The sequence below is a fragment of the Lycium ferocissimum genome, chromosome 4, assembly GCF_029784015.1.
Source record: "Lycium ferocissimum isolate CSIRO_LF1 chromosome 4, AGI_CSIRO_Lferr_CH_V1, whole genome shotgun sequence".
Taxonomy (NCBI): Eukaryota; Viridiplantae; Streptophyta; class Magnoliopsida; order Solanales; family Solanaceae; genus Lycium; species Lycium ferocissimum.
The window spans coordinates 20,480,770-20,500,341 of NC_081345.1; the positions used below are offsets into that span (position 1 = coordinate 20,480,770).

A 19,572-nucleotide genomic window follows, 5' to 3' on the forward strand; every position below is an offset into this window, starting at 1 on the left:
ATTATAATGAGTTGCAAAATCAATTAACTCCTATTTTACGTGGCATTATTATTATTTAAAACGCAAAATAAATTTTTTGTTGTTGTGATTTTATAAATAAATTTTAAATATTTTAAATTGCTATCGTTGGGACTTATAACATTGCTTGTATTAATTTAGATATATATAAAGTTCACAAGGTGGTACCTTTTTAGAAAATATACTTCAATTTTCTTAAACACCATCAGTGATTCTTCCTTTTTTTTTTTTTTTTTTTTTTTTTTAACATGATATCATTGATTCTTGTATTTCAAATCTTGCACGGAAAACCTTGCCTTACGTTTTCACCTTTTTTTGAGCTGAGGGTCTATACTTTATCGGAAACAGCCTTGTAGGAGTAAGATCTGCATACACTCTACCCTCCCCAAACTCCGATCACTTTGGATTGTTGTTGTTATTATTGTTAATTAAGTTGGTCAAAATATTTTGAGATAATTGCACTCATTGTCAGTTGCAACTGCAACTTTTTGAAGTGGGCTCATTAAGGCCTGCTTGATGGACTGTCTTATGTGGCCCACTTATCCGAACCCTTTGAGTAGTTATAGAGCCAAAATCTGATTCTCGTTAGCCTTTGATTGCTCTCAACGGTTAGCAAAACGAGGTGTTTTGGATGCTATTGGGGAATAAAGTTGCTTTTTCTCTTCAATATGTTTTGGTAGTGAAATGTGATTTGGTTCCCCACAAACCTAAAGTGACAACAATTATTAATTTAGTTTATTTCTTATTGAGTAACTAATTCAAATTTATACTGTGCGCGTAGCTCAATAAAAAGAAAAAAGCTCTTTACTAAAGATTTTTCATTCTCAAAGCTCAAAATAAGACCTAAGAATTGAAGGATCTCATTCATACTGCATACTTCTTGGTGGTTTAATTTAGTTAATTGAAATTATTTGACTGGAGATGAAGTCTAATAGTATTAATTTTGATATTTGAAGGTATTATCGTAATAGTTAAAAAGTCAGTTCGATAAAGAAATATGAAAAAGTTGAAACTGTAAACAATTAGATGAGTGAATTACTGATAGATATGAAAATTATACAAAAAGAAAATTACTAGTGGAATAGTGTAAAGCATTTTGAACTTTTCTAAATGGAAAGAATATCACATAAATTATGGCCACATTAATCACCTTTTAAGAGTTATATAATAACTTTAAACTAAAGAGTCTTAATAAATTTTACCAAGCAATTAATGGATAAACTAACAAGCACTACAATATTACTCATCACACACATAAAGGTAAAGATATATGCTAAACTAACTGCATATCGCTAAAATCTAAAATTGTATTCAGAATATGTATGTAAAAATTTACTCGCACCTAATGTTTTCGATAAGGAGAGTATCATCACGTATTTTTCCTGTCCTACATGATTGCTTTTTTTTTTGGGGGGGGGGGTGAGGGTGGGGGGGGGTGGGCTTGGGGGAAGGGATTGTGGATTCCAAAGAGGTATTGTTGAAAGCAAAAGTTCCCCTTTTTTCTTCTTCGTGCTTCCTTTTGTTCATCGTGACTATAGTTGAAAGAGCACTTATCACCTTCTTGTGTATATGGACAAGTGCATATGGAATATTTCCAACTCACAAAACCAAGGCCATAATGTTTTTCTGAGAATAATATGATGAAAAAAAAAAAAAAAAACTTCTTTTACTAGTCCATCATTTAACTGCTCGTTTTATATGGTATGTTACAATGGCCATTACTAAAGAATAGGAATTAGCGACGTACGAAACATAGCAACATAAATAGAAAAATTCGTCGCTAATCCTATTTAGAGACGCATTAATAGCAACAGATTACTGATAAAGAATGTAGCTAATTATAGTTTTGACTAATGAAATGTTTAACTATAAACCCAAATATTGGAATAAGTTCATTAGTGTCGTTCCTATTTAGGAGATACAAGGATAAAATATTTTGACTCAAAATTATTAAGACACTCTACAGATTATAAATTTCAGTTTCACGGAAACATAATACGAAAAGAAACTATGGAATAGCCATGATAATACTTAAATACTTGATTAGTTGCCGAATACTAATGAAGGGGTTAGACTATTTTCGACCTCATAATCAATGGCGGATTCAGGATTTTCACTCAGGGGATTCGGAAAAAACAACATAAGCTAAATATAAAAATATAATGCTGTCCCTGGGAAATGAATCCAGAAGAAAGACGATTTTCAACACCCCTAATCAATGACGAATCTTATGTATTTGTTCAGGGTTTTCAAAAGTTAATGTATGTACATACATAGAAAATCTACCCCATCTATGCATTGTAATTTTTTGCTGAAGGTGTTCGGGTGAACATCATTGGCATCCTCTAAAACTGCCTCCGCTCATAACATATACTAGTAAGAAATTGGCAACCATATGTGATATTCAGCAAATATATATATATATATATATATATATATATAGACACACACACCAGAAGCAACTGATAAGTTATTGTACTAATATTTGTATGGCTCCTTGACTCTATACAACACGAAATCTCTTCAAATGGAAAAAAGGGGGACCATTTCAGGAAGTGTAAAGAGTGTCGTCCAAAAAACTTTTGTTTCCATTGGATATTTACATATGGGGAAAGTTCTTTTGAGTGCCTTTGGGGGATAAGCAAAGAGCAGCAAATGTTTTGCTAATTTTCACCTTAAATTAAAAAAAAAAAAAGTCTGAAGGACAAAGTGAGGTACAAAGCAAGGCCAATCACGCAGATAAAGCAGATATTGACAAACTTTGGCTGAGCAAAGAAAATATTGTCTTGATACCACCTTAAACAGTTAGGGGTCGCTTGATAGCTGGATAAGAGATAATTTATTCATGTATTAATTTTCGCATTAATTTATATCATGTTTGGTAGCTAGTAAAGAGGCATTTTATTCATGTACTAACTTCTGCATACTTATACCACTTTTGGTCGCTAGTTAGAAATAAGTTATTCATGTATAAAATTAAGACTGCCGTTATTTGCGATTTAAACCCGCATAACTAATACATGTATAAGTTATGAGAGAGTCTATGTATTATTTTATGAGGGGTAGAAGATGAAATAACTAATACATGAATAAAAAGTTGAGATGACAATATTGCCCTTATCGTTCGCACTTAAATACTTTCCTTTTATAAACCATGGTTTTATATAATTTTTAATATAATATTTTAATATTTTTTTAAATAAATAATATTTTATTTTAATTGTAAACAAATTAATTTTAAGAAGTATATAATATTTATTAACTTTTAATATAACAAACCAACATTCAAAGAAATAATTTTTGCATAACTAAACCCTGCATAACTAATATCTGCATTACTAATACCTACATTACTAATACCTGCATAACTAATGCCTACATTACTAATATCTGCATAACTAATTCCTGCATTACTAAGTAGGCGTTTGGACATGCGATCTCATCTCTGATTTCATCTCATGAGATGAAATCCCAAATCATCCAAAAAGGCATGATTTGGGATTTGAAATCATGATTTCAAAAAATATAAATGTAAAATTTGATCCATACATTTATATTTTGTAAAAAAAAAAAAAAACCATAAGTTGATAGATATATTTACCAATCATATTTACCAACTATTTGTATTAAATATTAATCTGCAAGTTGGTAAAATATATTTACCAATCATGTTTACCATGTGGGAGGATTATATTAAAGAGTAGTTACATTACTATTCATGTTAAATTTTCCTTTTTATTGAACTAAAGTTTGATCAATTGATGTTGTATTTTTTAGAAAGGTCTTCTAGTAGCGTATTAATTTTATTATGAACTATAATTTACTCATTTGGTAAGATTGTATAAGAATTGAGAAAATTTTGATGGTTTTCATAACTTGGTTTTTATGTTTATAAAAAAAACTGCAATTTAAGAAATTCAAATTGCATGTCCAAACATGATTTCAACTCATGATTTCATCTCATGAGATGAAATCATGTCTAAACGGCTCCTAATACCTACATAACCCTAACCAGTATTGTCTTGTTATATATTCTATTCTTTTCATTTTATACTGTGATATTTGACTGTGCAAAGAAAGAAATTTTAGCTAGTCGGCTAAAGATAATTTTACCTATCTAATCATAATAGTTTATAGTCGTCGTGATGTATATTTACTAGGCGTTTAGACATGAATTGAGTATTATTTGAAAAGAAAGAAAGTAATATTTAAAGTTGAAAATTTGAAAGTTGCAGCCATGTTTAGACATACATTTTAGTTGGAAAAAAAATTGGAAATTTTATGCTGGAAAAAATATACTTAAAAAAACTGGTTTTGCTAGTTTTTCAAATTGGAAAACTCGTCTTCAAAACAAATCATTAAATCTTTCCAATGTGTACTCAAACATCATTTTAATTTATTTATTTTTTTGGTTCAAAAAAATCATGTCCTCAACGGACCCTTGGTTTATAACAAACGTATAACAAGAATAATCAGTGCACAACAAATTATACAACATCATATTATACATTACACACTAGCCAAAATTTGGAAAAGAAAAAGACCAGGGTTTTTTTTTTGTCTTTGTTGAACTATTGTATAATCCAAAAATCGCTTTTTGTTATGCACTTGGGTTTTCAACTAGCAGTCACATTTTAATAGCTATAAAATCATACTATTAAAGATGAGAAGTTTAAAGCTAAATAATAGTCAAATACAAGAAGGTATCACCCCGTTTTAAGTAGGCTAAAATAAAAGGTCTCTTTTGGAGCTGATGAAAGAGTGACAGATAAAATGGAATGGCGGGAGTACACATTTTTCACCTCTAACCTTCAAACAACAGTAGGATATTTGCGCAATCCTTATCAGAGCATGATTAGCCATAAGTAAGATTGAAAAAGGCAGAATAAGATGATTAAAAGGCATTGCACACTTTGGGGACTGAAATTATGATATTTGACTTTCACATAATTATTGCTATGATATTTGACTTTCAAATGTTTGTGGGTTGCATTTTGTAGTTCTTCAGTTTGAGACAAAAATTAAATCCAAGGGACAGCTAAACTCTACAAAAGCGTGAAACATTACAAGAGAAACATACGCATCTAAGAAAACAGACATCCAGCACTTTTTAACACAAAGGGTAACATTTGTTCCCTGGATCAAACTGCACCAAAAAAGTTTCCTGAATAAAAGACCAAAAGAGGGTTAGAAAATCTATTTGCTGGTGAATCATACAGCTTGCCTCACTGGATTGGTTTATATCATACATGACAAATCAAAATTACTACAGATTTCCCGATTCGAATCTTGGGAAGGTATCTTCTTCACTTCTGCAATGCTTCCAAACCCGAGCCTCCATCTGCATATACTGGAGCTAAGAGGGGTAGTTGACAATGAAACTGGATTTGGTTCGTCTCATCCAATTTTACCAAGAAATGACTGTAACGAAATTTAGATATCAGTGTTAAAGTGGCACAAAGAGGGAGAACCACATCTGTGACCATCAATGCGTATGAATAAAAATCCGTAAGTACTGTTAAAAGAAGCAAAATATAGCCAAGCAGCACAATGATTCATCTAAAAGAGAATGATACCATCAGACTGACTCAACTATGAGACATGCAATGAGAAGAAAAAAAACTTAATATACTGATTATACTCCGAAAGTAGCCTATATTGATTATAATCCGAAAGTAGCCTGGACCATGATCTTTGATGCCTAAATACATTGACTAAATGTGATGTGGAAAGAGAGTCCTTTACCCCAGAATAAGGAAACAGGGAAACGGAAGATAAAGGGAGGTTCTTGCAGAATGAACTCAAGGGACATTAATTAGATTTATATGTCAACAAATTAGGCAGCTCATGGATCCAACTGCTGACACTATCTTAAATGCTGATCATAATTTGATTTTGGTGCAAAAAAATAACACAACACCTCTTACTTTTTGATGGTTCTTGTATCAGATATCAAAAAAGGCCAGAAGCAGGATATAAGTTCACCTTCGAAATTTCACCTAATAAAGAAACTTAAAATAATTGGAATTAGTGCGAATGGACATTGATAGTTTTGTCTAATGAGATTTTAACCACTATTTTTATTTCTTCCTAACAATAAGGCTACGGAAGGATAGTTTTGTCTCATGAGATTCTCACCGCTCTTTTCATTTCTTCCTAAAGGACTACAGAAGGAACAGAGAGAAAAGGGATTCGACAAAGGTTATCGAGTGCTTGAAGATAGAAGGCTGGAATTTTCCGATGCATTGTTACTAAGGCACTTGCAATAGATGGTAGGTTGTTTAAGTAACTACTAAATAAAACATGCATACCACTTGGATCAAAAGTAAAAGTTGCCTCTTGCATATAGGTTTACCTTCGATTTTGCTGGAGTTGCATTTTTAACCGTAGTAGTTGTGCTCCCAAATCCTCCAAACTTTGGCTTCTTCTCTGCAGGCTTTAATATCTGAAAAGAACACATCAGAGTCTCATCCACACTCATCATAGCACCAGCATTGTCAAACTCTCCACAATAATTAGGGGCTGAAAAAATCGTCACAAGTTGTCTATCAGCAAAAAATTCATATCCATCTTCCACAACCTGCAGTAACACACATAGCCAGTAAGATTTAAGAAACAAAACTCCCCAAAAAAGAACATTATAAGTAGGTATAATAGCACTTGTAGTCCCCCTAGGTTATTGGTAAATTTTGTTTTTGGTCCTTATGATAAACTCAGCATATTTAGAGCCCGTTTGGATTGGCAGAGCTTAAAGCTGTTTGCAGCTTATAAGCTGAAAAAAATAAGTTGGGTAGTCAACTTATTTTTTTGTAGCTTATAAGTTATTTTCCTTATAAGCTGCTTTAGATAAACTAAGTTAAATGGGTCCAATTATTTTTGCTTATTTTAAGCACAAAATGACTTTAAGCTGGCCAGCCAAACACTCAAAAAAAGCTGAAAACAGCTTATAAGCCAACTTATAAGCCAATGCTCTTAACCTTCAATAATTTAAAATGTGTTTTTAGTTCCTTCATATAGAAAATGTTATATTTGAGTACTTAAAACTACATTCTTTGTCAAACATGAAGTAACAGTACAAATTTAGCGTAACGTTTGAGTAATTAAGTGATAAAATGGTTAATAATTATGTTTAACTTGTGAATATTCAAAAGCAAAAGGATCAAAAGTGCAAAATTCAGTTAATCGAAGGTGTAATATGTGCTAGTCAGATATCATAGGGACTAAAATTAGAATTTACCAATAACTAAAGGACCAAAAATGCTATTAAACCTTATAAGAAATATCCAGTTCGAACCTGGTGGGCACGACAAATAAGATCAAGATCGAGCTTCTGAAGAAACTCTGTGACCTTATCAGGGCCAAAGGTGTAAGAAACTCCCCGGTCATTCATTCCCCACTCTTTAACATCTTTACTAGGATCTGACCAGAGAAGATCACAGAGCAACCCACTGTCTGGAACATCGGTAGGTCGTTGAAGGTTCCTTATCTCATCCAAATGATGAAGATCGGGAGAGAGTCCACCGTGCATACACAATATCTTTTCATCAATCAGAGCTGCCACTGGGAGGCAGTTAAAACAATCTGTGAATACTTTCCACAGTCGAACATTGAACCTTCGTTTGCACTCATCATAGAATCCGTATATACGATTCACAGAAGCACATTCATGGTTTCCCCTCAAAAGAAAAAAGTTCTCAGGATACTTTATTTTATATGCAAGAAGAAGGCATATTGTTTCCAAACTTTGCTTCCCCCGATCAACATAGTCACCCAAGAATAGGTAATTGGATGTTGGAGGTAATCCACCATACTCAAACAGCCTAAGTAGATCTGAATACTGACCATGGATATCCCCTGACCATGTATTGCAAAGAAAAAAAAATTAGCTAAAAACACTGTTCAGTAAGAAAGATGAGAAGCAGCAGAAGGACGCAGGATAGAAATCTATGAACAAGAATATTAGCAAATAAAATGCATAAGGGAGTGAAGTCACAATGCATGCACAACATGAAGCACACCATACAACAGCAGTCTTTGCTCTTTGAGCAAAGTTCTTTCGGTCAGAAACAACGATGACCACACTGATTGATCTAACTGGATGGCGTCATTACTAGTGTGTTAGTGGTAGACTGGTAGTAGAAATTGATTGACAATATTCGCTAAATTATTCCCAGCAGGTCCAATTACCCGAAGAACATCAGAGCTAGACCTCTTCAGTTGAATCTCACATATATAAATGCAATATTCACGCTCTTCTGTACAGCAGAAAAGTTTCATTTTATAAGAATGGCATTATTGTCTGTGAAAATAGATGATCAGGATGGTAGCATTATTGGTTGCAGCCAAAATAAAATAGATTTTAATGTAAAATGGATGAATCAACTACTGAGAGATGTTCAACAGTTTTTCTATTGCTCTTGGTGTGAATTGAACTTGTGTAAAGACAAGTTCATAATCTCAAATGAAGAATGATGAAAAGAGAAATGGAAAAAATACTCTTATATCTTGTCCTTTGAGAACCCACTTCCATCTGGTTTAGCAAATTACCAGCTCATTCAGTTTTATAAACTACTTGAAGGGGCTAAAAAACAGGTGTCTACCAAAGCAGTGTTGTCCCTCTATAGGTGCTCCAAGTTTGTACATATTTCCAGATAATATTCACATTATGGATTAAGGTGCTACTAACATAATGAATACTGGAGCATACATCATTAGCCACTCAAACCAGCTTTGACTCAATGCGTTTTTTTTTTTTTTTTTTTTTTTAATGAAGTTGTTATATTCAAAAGCATCAAGCAGATGCAAAAGACTCAATGAGTTTACCCAACTAACTCAAAGTGTAAATAGATCGGGTATTTCTAACCATCACTAACCACCATTTTACTCGCTTTTACTTGCTTTCTCATTTTAGGAAAACAAATAATCAGTTGGCTTTTCAAAAAAAAATCAATCGGGTAAATCAAATTGAATGATAAAATTCAAGGAAAGGAGATTACATAAAGATAAAGTCGCATTTTCTACTCTAGGTTTAGTTTCATTTCTTAAAATCGTTACTTATACTTTCAACAGGAAGACAGAGCTAAAAGCTTATTAGTCATCAGTATGGGTACATCTCCCAAACATTGAAGAGAAAAGAGAGTAAGAAAACCAAGGGATACGGCTAGTTCATGCCTTGACTGAATAATCTAGACATCCAAGTTTAGTTGGAAAACAAAAACATGATAAATGTTACATATATCATGTAACACAGTTGTTTAGACACAACACATCACCCACGATCCACGGAAATTTTCATGTTGACCAAGCGACTCCATGGTATCTATACTCTGGCAATTTGGTTAGTTTAGGAACTCATAATTAGCAGATGGGTAATATCAAATGGCTGAAAAAGAGAGAAATTTGAAATGGAAAGTAAAGGACAGCAAAAGCTGAGAGGATATGTAAGAGGACCAATTTTTTAAACAAGATTATGTGTGACAGAAGGCAAAGCCACAAGTCAATTGACCTGAATGACAGTGTAAGATCCATTCTTTTAAGCTTGAGGAGAAACCTTAGGGAAGATTTAGTGCCTGAAAGACCGGTAGCGATAACTAGGATAACTAATTACATCAGCTTTCCCACTGATGTCTATTTTAGAAGTTATAGATTTCTCTTTCCTTCTAGCTGGCCCAAAGATAGAAACTAACTGGAATCATGGGTCACTTCCAAAAAATTGTCTCTGATACCAAAAACTTACTATAGCAACAACTGTCAGGAACTGAAAATATTATATAACTTCATTCATTTCATGGCCACACACTGATCTTTCTCTCTCTCTCTCTCTCCCCCCGACTCTCCTCCAAAGTTAGTTCCTACAAACTGAAATGGTGATAATCTTAAAGGAGTTAGCAAGTACAGAAATCATAGGTATCACCTCAAAGTCTCAGTTTATAAGCAAAGATTAACTGGTCATGAATACCATAGATGACTTCATGCTCCAGCATTGCCTTCATGGACTTCATCTATCAGCTTCATATTTAATAATGCTGTGGAATCCATAACTTTTTACGCCCAAAATAGATTCCAGACTCTAATATGTTCATCAGTCAAAGGTGTTTAATCACATAATGGAGGATAGGAAATGGTAAAGGTACTTTGCTTACAATTCACCTAATACTATTCATCTATCTCAGAAAAAATTCACCTAATACTATCCATAACCTTTACTACATTTCTGCACAAACCTCTCTGTTTTTGTGGGTAGGGGGTGGGCAGGGGGGGGGGGGGGTCCCACGGGGGTAGTGAGAAGGAATTTAAAAAACGAGAAGCTAATGCAAATACAACAATAGGTAACCTAACTTGATTTTCTGTAAAGCTGCCTAACATCAATTGCAATCAAATCTTATGTATGAATAAGAGGCCCTTCAGGAGAGCAATTAATGCTACTTTAGTGGAGGACCTCTAAAAGATATCATCCTACTTCTTAAAAAAAAATTGAGGAGAGAAAACAGGTGTGAACGAGGAGAGGCAGAAAATAATGAGACGTGGGGGTTATTTTCCTAGTTCCATTAGGAAGTAAAAGAGGGAAATAGTAAGGCAAGTAATTCAAATATTCCCCTTCCAAGTCACGCCTCATCCGTTGGACCAGAAATAACATTAATGAGAGACCTTTTCACTGGCATATGTAGATAAAGAGGAAATAGGATTATTCAAGAGAAGAATGATGGATTATAAAGCGGGAAGAGAACTATGAATGAGATCATTAGCAAAGGTTAATCTCATTATTTATGCCAGGTACTTGTTAACTAGCGACACATGTCAAACTGTCCCAGTAGAAATATAGAATACAAAATAAAAAGATGAACAACTTAAAAGTAAGAGTTTTTTTTTTTTTTGAAACTAAATAAATGATTAGCAAATATAAGAGTTATTATTTACAGATAAGGGTTTAATCCTACTGTTTTACCCTAAGCAATAAATACTAGTACGGCTTCCAGAATACAAAATATCTTAAAGCAAGTCCATTCGTTCCTATCCGTACTGTTTGTAACTGAATCTACTGGTGGCCTCATTAAGTTGAATGCAAAAACTCTATCCAGACTACGCTGCTAGTAACAGCCTTCAAACTAATTAAAAGCAAATATCAACAAATTCATGCAATTTGGACGCATTTGACATGAAGGGAGATGTTTTTCAAAAATATTGTTTCACCTTACAAATTTATCTTATGGATCACCCTCCAGTGTTTAGTTGAGTACAAAGTGAGTTATACACAAGGTGGAGGGTAGGATATCACGATAAACTTTTTGATAACCGAGAAATCTCTTAATGGCAAGTGACACATGGTTTGAAACTCAAGGGATTTACCTTCTGGGTCGAGCTCGTCACAAGGGGCTTGCCTAGTGCGGGTTATCTCTTCTGTGTGGTTTACGGGCATTGCACAAGAGCGGGGTTTACCCAATGCGCACCCGAAGGGTAGCGGTTGCGGGTTCCCTTGTCATCAAAAATGGGTGCTCTCTACTTAAATACCAGGTTTTTGTCTGTAGCAGGGTTCAAACTCGTGATCTGCGCCTAACCCACACATCACGTGTTATGCTCTTAACACTAGAACAAAGCCCCGGGTGGCGTGTATGCGGATAATGTTTTAATGATATATTTGGCTATTATACATTGAAATTTATGTTTCTATGTTAGGTTGAAACAACATATATGTAGCATGCGTCGGGACATTTCTGAAAAAAGAAAAAATGACTGCCACCCCCCTCAGGTGGAAAATAATCAAACACTAAACCAAACAAACAGCAATTAGGAAAAGTCAATTTCCAATAATAAAACCAGTTGTTCACCAGAACTAGCCAAAGTAACAGAACGTAACCCTAAGAAAGACCACATCAGTACTTATCCACTGCAAGAAATTAATTTCAGTAATAACCAAATATCATACAAAATTACAGCATCAAGAAAGCCGACTTGCAACGAACCCCAAGATGTAATAAAGGCTAAAAATTGAAAAACAACAACTATACAACTTAAATGAAAAAACCCCTTACCACAGATCTTGATGGGTGCATCAAGTTCAAGAAGATTAGGCTGTTGCAAGAATATTTCTTTGGACTTTAGACAAAGTTGTCTAATTTCTGCCTCAGAAAGTTGCACTTGTTTTCCAGGTCTGCCACGAACTTGAAGCAACCGATTGATTATATCATCAATTGCTAATAAATCCATATTTCTTGCTTTCCTAAACTTTGCATATAACAAAAGTATATGTCAAGATTGATAAAACAAGTAGGAGAAGAGGAAGAGAATAAAGTGTAGTGGACAAGTGGTGACTAGTCTTCGTCTCTCTTTTTTTGTTTTAAAGTTAAAGAGTTGTGTATTTTAGGGGTGGTGACTTTGGATTTTGAAAATGGCTTTTTGTGTTGGGGAACATTCGTGTCTATCTTTGAGAGTAGGGCAACGTCTCTACAAAAAAAATAATTGGTCCCACGCGGTGTACAAATAAAACAAAGAGAAGCATGATATTTGCTTATGTATGTGGTATTTTTGGATAACAATTTTTTTAATAGTAAAATTATAAATTATTATGATTTATAGTACTTTTATCTTGTTTTTAAATATGTAAATATTTTAAAAAGCTTAAAAATTTTATGTCCGAATTTACGATTAAAATTAAATTATTTAACTCTCAAAATTCAAACTGTGATACATCAATTGGGACAGAGTGAGTATCGTTTTACCAAAAAATGAAAATGGTTAGCTACACCTACATTATGAAAATCAAACATTTACACCTCCTATATTATGAAAATCTTGCGCTTACACCTCCTATGATGTTACCCTTTTCTAAAAGAATATAAACCCTTCATATAATGGAAATCCTACACAAATGAAACTTCATCTAACTAAATATATTTAAGATAATTTTGAAGTGGAAAAATAAATAAAAAAATAAAAAAGAGAACTTGCTTTATAATTAAATAAAATTACAAATAACTTATATATTACAGTGCAAGAAAGTTATTATTAATAGTTGGTATATCGTGTTAAATAATGTATGTTTATTTTCTTATTTATAAGTTTCAGAAACATAGATGTTTCAAAAAAATATTTCCTATTTACTGTCTAATAGAAACCTATGTCTTTTCAATCATTTTCCCAGGTCGTGGCTTTGTTATTTAACTGTTGACTTTTCTATGTTTATAATTTCGCTTTCTAGTTCTAGGAGATGAGAAATTACAAATATAGCCACAATTTTGTTATGGATTTCATGAAGTCAGGATTTTGAGCATTTGTATTATTACTTTTAATTTTTCAAAAGAAAAGATAATAATGAAAAGAAATACACTTATAAAGAAAATAATGTTTTCCTCTATGTTGCAAATTTCAAGATTTTTAGACATTGTTGAATAATTTTCAGTGCCTTCCGAAAAAAGTTTATTTTAGTCTATTTTCTTTAGGAATATTTTATTGTTATATATATAATGTAAATATTTAATTTGGCTTTCCATAAAGAGTTTCGCTCCATACATATATTTAGAAAATGGTGTTTTATACGCGTATGAATGACAATGAATATTGTAAGCGAATGTAATACCGTATTTCTTGCTGTTGTCTCTGCATTTTAAATTAAATATATATATTTGCTCAAAAAGTACCTCTTCAAACGAAAATACAGTTAGGATTGGCATAATAATACTCCATCACAATTTTCGCACACAGCACAAGAGGTCTCCACAATGAGGTACAATTAAATCTCCTTACTCCTTATAACGGTATTGTTTCTCCAGATATTATTTGACTGTTATAATAAAATACTATTATATAGAATATATAATATTACATAACATAAAAATTAGTTCCAGATAAAATTTAACTATTACAGTAAAATATTATTAAAGAGAATAACTTCTGACCGTATATAAGCTACATACAAGCTTATATAAACCTTTATACAAAAATTTTCCCATTAGAGATATTTAGTTTATACTAATGCCTCGGCTGTTAAACTATATGAAAAGGGCTAAAAATGTCATTGGACTTTCCCTAAAGGTTTAAAAACACCCTTCATTCATCTATTGGGCTAAAATTACACTTCTTTCACCTATTCTGACTCACTCATGCCCTTAAAACTAACAACCTACTTTTTTTATTTTTTACTTTTGTTATTTATTACGTGGCACCTCCCTATTGGTCAAAATTAAAACCCGACCCCACCGGATCTTTTCCCTTTGCCCCGACCGATGACCCATTTCCCATTAATCCTATTTTCTTTATCCCTCTGTATTCTTATTGTTGGGTAAAGAACAGAGTCGCATGGCTCAAGGCATTAGTATCTTTGTCCTGCAATTCTGCAAAAACATAAATTTGTTCCAAAATCATTCACATAGGCATAAATATTTGTCCTATATATATGCAATAAATACATTAAGCAGTTCACATTAAGGATTAAGCAAAGGCGGATCCAGGATTTAAATTTTGACTAATAAGTAGGCACTACGCAATTTAAAAAAAACAAAAAAAAAAGTGGGTTGTTGGTTTAAGGGCATAGCGAGCCAAAATACATGGAAGAAATTTTTAGCTCAATAGATGTATGAAGGGTATTTTTAAACTTTTTTGGATAGTTCAAGGGCATTTTTGGCTCTTTCCCGTAAACTATACTATGTGTGAGAAGGAAATGCTACAAATTCTTAGTACATCATTTAATCATTGAAGTGTTGAGTCGATGGAGTCTCAATATGCCACATGCCAACAATAATTTTGGGTTAATCAAAGTGCAATAATCGTATCTCCATATAGCCCAGGTGTCCTCTTCTTAGCAACAGGATGAAATCTTTTACAATATTTAGCTTCCACGAAATCCTTGAGCAGAGAGTTTTGAATTCTAAATTTCCTTCATAATTTGGCGGAAAAAGCATTACAAGTGTCTTCATCTGAAACCTGCACCTCCCTCCTCTACTGGAAAACACAAGTCCTCCCATGCTAACCAGTGCTTTTTGGTTCTATTCTATTGCCATCAAGATATAGCAGTGAAACTATATTAATGTGTCAAAATTATATTTCAGGCTACCAATCAACATTATAGAGGCGCAAGTATTTTTCAAGCAATTATGGAGGAACTACTAGCAAAAGGATTGAAGAATGAAAAAATGTATGTCCAATTAGTGGAATTTGTCATTTCATCAACACAAAATTACAATAAAGAAAAAAAAAGTATAAGTGTAGTATACTGTCGGTGTATAATTTTTTTATACCATTATATTAAGTTACGTGCAATCTAAAATAAACATGACTTTATAATCTGAAAAATAAAGTAAATAATTCGTTATAATATATAAATTATGTTGATAGCGTAAAACCTATTTTGTGATGGCAGGCTATTCTCTCTGGTTGTTTAGCTAGTGGATTGGGCACTATTATCTGTTATGATCGTATTTGATCTCGATAACCTAGCACAACTAGAGTAAAATGCCTCTCAGAAGGTGTCTACTTTTTGCTTGAGTAAGACTTAACTCAAAAACTAAAAGCACTGAACCATAACATTATATTTTGTCGGTAGCAACATAATGATCACATTTTCTTTCTTTTAGCAATGTTGACAAGAGAGTGAAAGTGTTGGAATAAACCTATGAGGCAGTGGTTAACTTACATGAACACACACACTGTCTCTCTCTCTCCCTCTCTTGCAAATAATAGTGTTCTGCCAATTTGTGTGGATATCTCAACTACTCTACCTAGTACTTGCTAATTCCCACGAACACATGCATGATCGATCCATAATGTAAGTTATGGGTTTGCCGAAAATTGTATCTTTGACCTATATATACGTTAAGAAATTCACTAAATATGCACAAATATTAAATTTTAAATCAAATTTTTAGCAGTTGAGGTCACTGTAGCAGTACCACATTACCCAAGACATGGTTGATGAAGGGAATAGGATTTTGATTTTTGAAATTGTTGTTGTAGTACATTGGATTATTTCACCATCTTTATGAAAAGTGCAAGGTGCTTACATGAACTCTTTTACTTGGATTATAAAATTCAGCAAAAATGTTGCCTTCATCATGTACTTCAAGAATGAATCTAGCACTTGCAAGAGCAATTTTGTCACTAGTTGTTGTGCTGCACACCTCACTTTCTATTCTAATCAATATCAGATTTTCGTCTATGAGATAGAACACGTTACTATACCTATTCCAAGCTAGTGTTTGGGGAATAGTGAAGAACAGTAAAGTAAAAGACACAACAATTTTACATGGAAACCACCTGGCTCACAAGGGTGAAAAAACCACGACCTACACTGCTGTAGGATTTTCCCCAAACTCCACTACAATTGTGAGCCTATGCAAATTGAAGGTTACAAACTCTGTGGCCTAGAAACTAAACTCTAATTCATATCTCACTAATCTCCCTAGAAAGTAAGCACCACTTGAAGTTGAATTTGACTAATTGTTTATACCTATGGTTTATGCTTCTATGAAATTAAAGAGGATAAAGGTACAACTTGATAAACAACCTAATACACAAATCTAGACTCAAGAACTGTAAAACACAAACTATGTAGAACAACGTCTTCAATCTTCTTCGTGCTATCAGGTGGCAATTCAGGAATTAGAGCACTCAATCTAGTATTGACTGAATTCGCTTATTATTCTGAATTCTCTCTTTGTGAATGTGCAAACTTTCTTCATGGCTTGACTTCAATATTTATAGCTCTAGGTTTGCCCTCAAGTTGGCTAAACTCAATCCCTACTAGGTAAGGCCCATAATTAAAGTTTGGGTTTGAGTTGACTTACGATTCTTGCTTTCAACGCGGCTTCAGTGTCCTTTAAAAGTCTGAAGTATCTTTGATAAATATGGCAAGAACTCCTGCAAACTTTTATGCCACGTCTTTAACATAAAGCATAAATCCTACTCGCAGTAGGAATGTGATCTAGAACATGTTCTTGAACCTGGTCCAAGCACCTGGTTCTTTTTCCTCTAATTCTCACTCTGTCTGAGATGGAACATGTCCATACACTTGTTCCATCCCCCATTGTTTAGCATCTGTCTCTAACTTACTCTCTCCTAGCTAATCCCTCTTTCTCTGAGATAGAACATGTTCTCAGACTTGATTCAATCAACTCCATCTTCATCAGGACAAGCTTAATAACACATTATTTTTCCTCTTGTTTTTAATTGCATCTGGACCTTTTTGCTCTTACTAACTTCTTCCCCCTGTCCTCTTTATTTACTCACCTCTGCATATTTGAACTCTGAAGAACATACCTCTCACTTGCATATACTATGCAACATCTTTATAAATCTATCTATTCTTGTCTTTCCATGATCTATTTGCTTCACTTGGCTCTATGTTGGAACATGTTTGCAGACCTGGTTCATGTGTTCAGGTGTTTTGCTTGTCATCAACTCTCTTGTTCAGGACCTCATAGAACATATCGCTAGACCTGGTTAACCAATCTTGTTCAGCAGTCCTGTCCTTCATTTTCTATGTCTAGTTCATTTGCTATATCCATCCATTCTGTCCTTAAAGAGGGTTTACTACCTTTATTCATTTTCTTTATCAATCATCAAAACATACATGCTTATGTCAACAAATTTCCTCTTTTTGATGATGACAGACTCTTGTCTTTGAAGCAAGTAACATAACCTGTTCCAAACGTCTCATAGCCCAAAAAATGAACATTGCAATACAATCATAGTCCAAGTTAATGTATATCGATCAAAAAGCATAAGCATAATCATCTTCCCCCCTTTGGCATCATTAAAAAGTTATCTCAGATTATAGTAAGTAAACTTTATCAGTATTAAACTCATGGCCACTGAGGCTATCGCATATACACATAAAAGAATCAGTCACTTATTGAAGACAAAACATTCGTATCACACAATAAAGGCACATAATTGTAAGATGAAGCAACAGTTTTTCATTAACTTCAACAAGTACAATTTCAGTCCCTTGGTTACAACAATACAAACAGGTCAATTTCGAAACTTAGAACTTAGACAACCTAGGATAGTTCTTTTGAGAAAACATTTGGAGGAACCTGGTCATTTTGCTAGTAATTTTGACTAGAGTGGATTCTACATTCTAAGCCTAGTGACTATGGAATCCTAATTGTCAGGATGGTGGTAATGGCTCGAATATGAGGGAAGTATATATATCTTTATTGGCTGGCTCCCCCAAGAACCACCATCTTCATCCAAACTTGCATAGTATCTGATAAGATATTGAAATTTATGCCCCTCAGAATACCTTCTGGCACTTGCCGCTCAATATTCAGATCATGCTCCTTCTTTTACCCTAAGAGTACCCGCTATCTTTTTCTATCGATTTTGCCCACGAGAACGGGGATCTTGACTGCTCTTCTTTCCAAGATGGTTGAGGGTTCTTCTCATTTTCATCCTTCTCAAATCTGTTCTTTTTTCAAAGATGATGAATTATCCCTCGTACTGTTCCTTGTTTTCACCCATGAGTCATCATCTCTTAATTGGACAAAGTTTTCCTTGACTTAGGGTTGAGTTTGCCGAGTCTTGCAACTCACAGCCTAAGTTTGTTCCTTCATTGACTTGGGGATTTGGGTTTTTTTTTTTTCTTAAGATTCCCCTTATCTATGGGCTGTATCCATTTTTCTCTTATTTTTGTCTTTTTAAGATCGTGTGCAGAGTGTTATTTGAGAAAATTGTGGGTTAATGACACTATAGTGAGTTATGTAGTCGGAGTCATTTGTATCATGAGAGTGTATGGGCGAATGTGGGTATCGGAGTAGGAGAAAGAGTTGCACATTTTGAGAAGGGTTTTCGGTGTGGCCGTGAACTATGAAATTAAAAAGGAAAAAAAATAAAAAAAAAATAGAAAAAATGAAAAGAAAGGAGCTAAAATTAAATATGAAATCCGAAAAAGAAAGTAAAATATAGTATGATTTGGAAAAAAAAAATGAACAAGAAAGGAGAAAAAAAAAAGGTAGGAAGTAGAGAAACAAAAAAAGAAAAGAAAGAAAAAAGAGACAGTTACCTACAAAAGCTACAAGGGATATTAAGGGTAAATAGTTTTGGGGGTATGAAAGTAAGGGAGGTATGAAAGGATAATCATTTTATGTGTAGGGGCATTGATGTTCTTTCCCCAAACTTTTTTGGTTTCTTCTTGGTGATTAAGGATAGATATCAACTTACCAAATGCTCCCTTTCCGGAAGTAATTACTTACATATTAATACCATAGTTCAACTTTAAATTTGTTATAATTGATTAAATTACAATATCTTTTACAAAATTATAATTAGACACGAAACTTTTTCTTGTTGGAGGCAGATACAACATTCACCAACTATGTCCTCAACGTTAAGACTTCCCTCTGACCTCTTCACTTTAAAATACTCCTACTTCCCTTGACTCTTAATGATCATTCATTCATCTCATCTGATCCCTGAACTCTGTTTTTTTGTTTCATTTACCCTCTGTTTGGATGGTTGTTTCCCTTGGTTCATTAATTTACAGTATGGTATGGTACAGTATGGTGTTGTATTGTATTGTACTGTAATAATGAACACAGTGTTTGGATAGACTGTATCGTTTGT

General features: G+C 33.5%; 1 protein-coding gene across 1 annotated transcript; it reads right to left on the minus strand.

Moving 5' to 3' along the window:
* Positions 1 to 5,054: 5,054 nt before the first annotated feature.
* On the minus strand, positions 5,055 to 12,397 carry LOC132051773 (serine/threonine-protein phosphatase PP1 isozyme 2-like). Its single transcript, XM_059442972.1, has 4 exons — positions 12,048 to 12,397; positions 7,313 to 7,872; positions 6,374 to 6,598; positions 5,055 to 5,439 (listed from the first exon to the last, which is right to left on the minus strand). The coding sequence occupies exons 1-4, from the start codon at positions 12,220 to 12,222 to the stop codon at positions 5,416 to 5,418; spliced, it is 984 nt and encodes a 327-aa protein (XP_059298955.1). The 5' UTR covers positions 12,223 to 12,397; the 3' UTR covers positions 5,055 to 5,415.
* Positions 12,398 to 19,572: the final 7,175 nt, after the last annotated feature.

Coding starts and splice junctions, on each gene's coding strand:
- LOC132051773 (XM_059442972.1), bottom strand. CDS start 12,222: ATGGATTTATTAGCAATTGATGATATAATCAATCGGTTGCTTCAAGTT. Junction 7,873..12,047: donor TGCACCCATCAAGATCTGTG/GTAAGGGGTTTT, acceptor ATACATGGTCAG/GGGATATCCATGGTCAGTAT. Junction 5,440..6,373: donor CAACTCCAGCAAAATCGAAG/GTAAACCTATAT, acceptor ATTTCGTTACAG/TCATTTCTTGGTAAAATTGG.